We start from the raw sequence: 6,552 nt of genomic DNA on the forward strand, positions 1-6,552 counted from the left end.
CTCACGTCTGCATTCGGCATCAGAAAGCTCAGGGCCCAAGCACTGCGCCTAGCGTGGTGTCTTGGTGTCTCTATGGGAGTCGGTGCGAAGATTGTGTGCGCTGCGGCGCGACACTGTAGTACAATACGCGGCGTATCTGGACTTGAGTAGCCTTTGGCGAAAAAGCGAGGGTATCATTCGATTCTGATTACTCAGGCGAGGCAGGCCGTTCACTCTTTTCCTTCTCAGGTATGTCTGACCGAAGAATATGAAAGACCGAGGATACTACTAATAGCTGTATGCGCAAACCGTCCATTGACCGAAACGCCTGGTGACTTTGCCTCGTTTGACCGCTCGATGCGTCCACCTAATTTTTCCTGCACTTCGAGACCCCTCACTCTTGCGTCTCTTTTGTGTACATGACGTCGGTCCTCATCGTATACTTGATACCGCCCAATACATCGTCGCCAGAGTGAAGGAGGTTGCGATGCTGAAAGATGAGAATACGACCGCTCCTCGGGACAACATCGATTTTCTGTTTCATTCGATAGTCGTAAAAGGTGGTTGCGCCACCCTTGAGTTGACCTGCAGCATCGTTGAGATACAAATGGAGGGTGAAATACGAGCGCTCTCTGCCATCTGGCGTTTCATAACAGCCGTCATTGTGGGCTACCCGGTCAACATTGGCCGAGTAATGCGGAGTGATATACGTACCTTTGAAATATTCCCCTCCCACATACTTTAGAAATCTCATGCGCTCGTTCAAGCGCGTTACCTTCCAGGTCTCTTTCCGCTTTGCGGGCCCGATGCCAGTCACCTCTGCCCAATCCTGCAACCGGTGGATGTCGGTAACGGAGTCCGCTACCCTTGCCCATATCTTTGCGACGATGTCGCGGTCGTCCCAGATGATGCGCCCGCACTTTCGCGTGTCCTCGTACAGTCGCTGTTGGCCGTTACCAACGTTCACCATTGCCTATTACTATGAACTTGTGGCGCTCGAGATTGATGTTCGATATTGTGACTCACCCTCTCCCATTGACCACCCGTAGTCACCTCAGCAGCCTTCGTCAACAACGCACATTCGTCTTGCGTCAAGACACCGTCCATGACGACCGCCCATCGACCGTCATATGCTGGTATGCCCTCTTTCTTGAAATCCACAACGTGCTTGGTGAGGTTTGGAGCCGGGCCGTCGAGGAAGCCGTCGGGCAGCTGGACCTTTTCAGATGAAGCCATGGTGACTGAGTTGACTTAATATGCCAATGTTGAGATATGAGGTAGGACGGGTCGTCTGGCACGTATTATACATAAGCGAAAGACATACATGCATCACTTTATAGTTGCGCGGGCGAATGTAAACTGTTGATGCCTGCTGCCTGGGGGCGTACCTAGGTAGCGCTGAGAGCTCCCCAGTGGTAAAAGCATCACTGCGCCTTGTTGCAAAGAGTCATTCGCTTGTCGCATAGACACCGCCCAGGATCTGTAGCCCGGCAATACAGAATTGAGAATGTGTACGACCATCTACAACGTATGCGATACACATGCGGTGAGGGCGTCGGGCACGTGAAGATCGGAGTCCAGTCGATCAGGTCCCGACCGAGACTGTCCGGTTGCTGTTTCAGGTCTCCACATCACCGCGGGCAACAGCTTCTCCACCAACGCACCCCTTTGCGACCGCGTCGCGCGAGCTTTGTGCGCGCAGCGTTGTTAGCTTCTATTGTTTGCGCGAGCGCGACACTAATGCGCTATCCTCAGCCACCCGCCGTTTGTTTCCACTCAAAGCGCCAAGCCTGACTTCGACCTCACCTCTAATTTCCCGAGCTCACTTCACCGAACAACGTCAGTTGCGCCGCCGACACCCCTTCAGGTCCTCTGCGAACTCTTCACGGCGCATCATCCCACCCGCCAACTTCCTGCAACTCCTTGTCGCTCTTTCCAATCCACTGCACCATTGCTCAGCAACCGGGAGCAGCTGCATCGCACGCGCTTCCCAACGTCAACTCCGTCGCCCGCAGCCACACCGGGACCTCGCGATTTGAACAAAACGCTTGTTTGTTCCGTACGCTGAGAAAGCGTAACGACCACCGTCATGACGGACTCACCGCTGCCGGCGGAGCTCAACCGCAACCGTTTCCCTAACCTATTCGAAGTGTTAAGTCGCAAGACCGTTGCCCCGCTCGACCTTTTTTCCTTCTACATATATATGCGCGACCAGCAACGGTCGGTAGATTACCTGGACTTCTGGTATGCCATCCTCCGCATGCATGTGATCGCTAAACCTGTACTGAGTACGAAGTAGGCTTGACGTGTCTCAACATCTTCAGCTATGCCGACTGTACGTGCGCCGCCTCCACCGCTCTGTGATTGAAGACACGCCGGAGATGGAGAAGAACAGCAAGAGGTCGTCATACATCCTGGATAATGCGGGAGAAGGCCCGTCGGGAGAGAAGGGCAACGTATCTGACCAGCGCTTGTCCGCTTTCCTACGGTCAGATCACGGGAGCCGTCAACACTCGCCACAAAACAGTCAAGGAAGCAACCAGAGTCGTGAAGTTCCAGGCCGCCCGAGCTTCATGACGTTGCACACAGACTCGCCGCAGGACTCCTCACCAGGCCAGAACTCCTCCGGCGACAATCAGCCAAGACGAGAGGACCTGCGGGCTTCTGCTGAGAAGATTTTGTACACGTATCTTTTGCCTGGCTCGGAGCGAGAGATAATCATTCCACAGAGCATCCTGCACGATGTACAAGAGGCTATCGAAGGACCCGACCAGCGGAGCGACCCCGAGCTTTTCGACGCGGCAAAGGACTACGTCTTCCAGGCCATGGAGCGGGACGCTTTCCCAGGTTTCCTACAGAGCAAAGGACTTGGCAATCTTGTCCCTCAAAGCATGATGATCCGGCTCATTATTGGCCTCATCAGCTTCTTCGGCGCCGTATGGACAGCTTTCATCCTCATCTTTTTGAACAAGTCAAGAGCGACTCGCTGTTGGGTATTACACAACATAGCCTCGAAGTTTGGGTTATGTATGCTAACGGACACAGGTCATCCTCCCCTTCACAGTAGCGCTCTACTTCATCTTCACGCATCAGTACATGCTCGATCCTATTTTGGCTTTAGTCGGCTACAGCGAGTACACACTGATGGACTTCAACCGAATACGAGAGCCGTTCGTCAGGAAGACGCTCAATGCGCGATCAGCCACCATGTTGGGCTTGTTCGTGCTCGTTGACACCGCTGTATGCTGCCTCTTCATCTTCGTCCCAGGTAAGCGGCTGTGAACACAGTGCTCCTACCCTGCTACTTCTGGCCCTTAATGTTTATGGCTTTTTCTGTTCACATTCATTCATTGTAATTCCAAGATTGCGGTAATAGCGGGAAGTGGTTCGTATTTTCCTTTTCTTGATACCAACGGGTTGCTCAAAGAGAGATTGGGGAAAGTCATGTCTGACAGGTCTCTTTTGTCGGGCGGTTGGGTCCACCGGAGTCTTAAGGGCTCGATTCTCGGCGCAGTGTTTGTGTAGGAGTGGGCTGTCCCATGGGTTTCCAAAGACGCATAATCAGCTTCTCCAGGCGCTTGCTCGTGAATCTCTAGCGTTCGATGCTTTCTATCGAGTCCGTAGGTCATGGCAATGCAATTCAACCGATACCGACTCATGTACCGTAAAAGATTGGAGGAATAGCGAAAGTGGTGCGAACTACATGCATCGCTCTAGACAGCATTTTGACTGCAGATTTCGGTCATGGTCATTATCAAGTTGACGGGCAGAGCCTCTTGCGTGGCACGTCTTGTGGTAGCATTGAATGGCAGGGTGTGCACTTTGCGCGAATTGGCGTTGGTGGGTGGCCCGAGCTCTCCATGACGTGCACCGCTGGACCTCAAGCTTTGAATCATCTTAACTACGCAGCCGAGGAAGCCGTCTGCCTATGCGAGAGTACGAAAGTACCCGCAGTCAATTTGCAATATTTTTTTCCCTTTCTAGCGTCCAGACTAGTGCAAGCTCTCCAGGTCCGCGCGTACGCCGGTCGACGACATGGATTCCTTCAAGCTACTCCAAGGGCCCATGAGCGCACCAACGGCGAAGAGCAAGAGAAACCCAACGGTGTTGATGACTGACACCCGTGACGCGCCTCAGAGACGACCATTGACGCAGAGACAAGACACGGCCCAATTTCGTCCTGGCGCGAAGCTGATCTCGGTCGACAACATCCTCCAGTACGCTTCTGATATCCCTTCGGCGCAACGTCGCGGTCCACCTGGCCATCGTCCCCTGATGCATACGCGTACACCTAGCGGGCGTCATCCGCTCGATCCCAAGCTCACAGGGCGGCTGATCCCTGCGCATATGCCGTCGCGAACGAGCAAGCTGAGCGAGAAGTTGGTGTTGCTGCCAGATACGCAGGAGGATGAGGATGACGAGAAGGGGGACTTCGATGACGAGGAGGAGGGTCCGCCCACGGATGAGGATCTGGCGAGACGGACCACAAAAGGCGGGCCCAAGGACAAGAGCTATGCCGAGAGATTGCCAAAGGCGCGGAGAGCAGAGAAACTTTCGAGGGTCACGGCATATTGCACAGCGCAGGCATACAAAATGAAGAGTACGGCCGAATTCGTGAAGACGCAACATAATGCGCGGACGAAGCTTTACGACGACTGCCTGTACTGTGTCTACCATCTTCCGCTCCTGCCGGGAAGCGATGGCTATCGCGTACGCAGCAGTCCCGCGCTGAAGAGCCCTGGGGGAAAGACAGTGCTTGACGAAGAAATCGAAAGGAACGAGCGGAGGGAACACAGTGAGGGATATTTCGAGGATACCGAGGAATATAGTGTACGGCATGGCGACGAGGAAGACCCTGCGCACAGCCCACGTCGCGAGTACGAAGAATACTCTCCGTCACGAGATATACTAGACGGTATGACCTCACGCGTTCCGCCCAATGCTTTATCCTTCGGGGAAATGTTTGTCTTCTCTTACGGCGTAGTCGTCTTCTGGAATTTCACCGAGAAGCAAGAAAAGGATATTCTCGCCGATCTCACTTTCAGCACTTCCTCCACTAATATCCTGCTTGCCACTCGACCGCTGAACGAAGAGGATTTTGAAACTGAGGAGTTCCACTTCGAATATAATCCTGACATACCCAGGCCGAGGGTTTACAATGATATGATCACCCTGAAGAGCGGAGACCACATGATCAAGCTGGCCATGAGCCATGCCATCGCACAAAGCACAAAGCTGAGCCTTTTTGAAGAAGGCATGGCAAGAACGATGCTCCAAGCGCAGTATGTCCCGAAGCGGCTCGCCTTGACTGGAAAATTGGGCATGGCGCGGACGGACGTCGTTAAGATGATCGGGCAGCTGTTCACCAGTCGCGTGGACGTTAACCTTTGTAAGCCTCTCCAACGTCTCCTCACAGATGAGGAGATACTGACTAATACACTCCTAGCATCCAACATGCTTGACACGCCGAATTTCTTCTGGGACTCGGAGCCCACGCTGCACCCGCTGTACACCGCTGTGCGCGAGTACCTCGAAATCAAACCGCGTATTCAGGTCCTCAACGAGCGTTGCAGGGTGTTCCTCGATCTTGGCGAGATACTGTCTGATTCTATTTCTGACAAAAAGATGACGAGGATTACCTGGATTATCATCTTCCTTATCGTTATCAGTATTTGTGTTACATGTTTAGAGGTAAGTCGTCCCTGGTTGTGGATCCCTATGAAGTGTGTCATAGAGTGACAAGTAGCGCAAACCTTTGTCACATAACAGGCTGACAGTTGGTGTACAGGTCCTCCTCCGCTTTGCAATCCTCCACGGCAAGGGAAAGGCGGCTGATGTAGGGAGCCTCCGTCGTACTTCTATTGCGGGACCTACGCTCCTGGTAGGCAGAACGGTGGCTTGGGGTGTCAGAAGCGTGCAAGGGTCTATTGGATCCTAGTCAACTTTTTTTTGCGTTAGCATAGCGATGGCGTTCATTCGTGCCTGAGAAACCGGTGTGTACGAATAGGCTCATTGCTAGGGTAGGAAAGGACGTGATTCAGTATCATAGATTTTCCGGCATTCAGAATGCGGGACTACGTTTTCCAAGTAGTGCAAGAAGTTCCACCTATCTGTTTGACAGTACACTGCAGTCCCATCAATTGAAGTTGGCCATGAAATAAACGGTATGCTCGCCCTCTCAAGTCGACCTAGTTTGAGCATGTCGCAGGCAGATTGCATTCTCTTAGCATGGCAAGACGTCGTACTCATAGATCGTTCTTCCGCAGCGAAAGGGGATCTCCTATCTCCAGTCTCTGATCCATGCGCGTGTATTCCGCAAGACGATCAACTAGTCGTGAAATTCCTTTTTCCATTTTATAGAAGGAACGAAAGTTTGAGATGCGGTTCGGCAAGCATAGTAATGCACCCGACTGGAACGACACTTTGGGTGCTGTACCAATTCACAGGATAGTATTAGGTCCGGGGATGACTTCAATTTCGAATGCGAACTATGATGAGATGCACACAGCGAATAAGCTTGACGATATGGCATGGCGCGCAGTATGAGGACACAGGAGGTCTTCTTTGCAGATT

The 6,552-nt window shown here is 52.8% G+C and overlaps 3 protein-coding genes across 3 annotated transcripts; 2 read left to right on the forward strand and 1 right to left on the reverse strand.

Annotated features, from left to right (window-relative positions):
- Positions 1-373: 373 nt before the first annotated feature.
- On the reverse strand, positions 374-1,215 carry N0V89_002636 (uncharacterized protein; the record flags this gene model as incomplete). The annotated part of the gene is made up of 2 exons (XM_056211443.1): positions 374-952; positions 1,006-1,215. The coding sequence occupies 2 exons, from the start codon at positions 1,213-1,215 to the stop codon at positions 374-376; spliced, it is 789 nt and encodes a 262-aa protein (XP_056074916.1).
- Positions 1,216-2,068: 853 nt separating this feature from the next.
- RAX1 (Bud site selection protein, Revert to axial protein 1) lies at positions 2,069-3,663 on the forward strand (the record flags this gene model as incomplete). The annotated part of the gene is made up of 4 exons (XM_056211444.1): positions 2,069-2,223; positions 2,279-2,972; positions 3,025-3,219; positions 3,604-3,663. The coding sequence occupies 4 exons, from the start codon at positions 2,069-2,071 to the stop codon at positions 3,661-3,663; spliced, it is 1,104 nt and encodes a 367-aa protein (XP_056074917.1).
- A 351-nt stretch (positions 3,664-4,014) lies between these two features.
- On the forward strand, positions 4,015-5,917 carry sif3 (Sad1-interacting factor 3; the record flags this gene model as incomplete). Its single annotated transcript, XM_056211445.1, has 2 exons — positions 4,015-5,670; positions 5,768-5,917. 2 exons carry the CDS (start codon positions 4,015-4,017, stop codon positions 5,915-5,917), a joined length of 1,806 nt encoding a protein of 601 aa, XP_056074918.1.
- Positions 5,918-6,552: the final 635 nt, after the last annotated feature.

The sequence above is a fragment of the Didymosphaeria variabile genome (assembly GCF_027946475.1).
Source record: "Didymosphaeria variabile strain IMI 356815 chromosome Unknown scaffold_2, whole genome shotgun sequence".
Classification (NCBI taxonomy): Eukaryota; Fungi; Ascomycota; class Dothideomycetes; order Pleosporales; family Didymosphaeriaceae; genus Didymosphaeria; species Didymosphaeria variabile.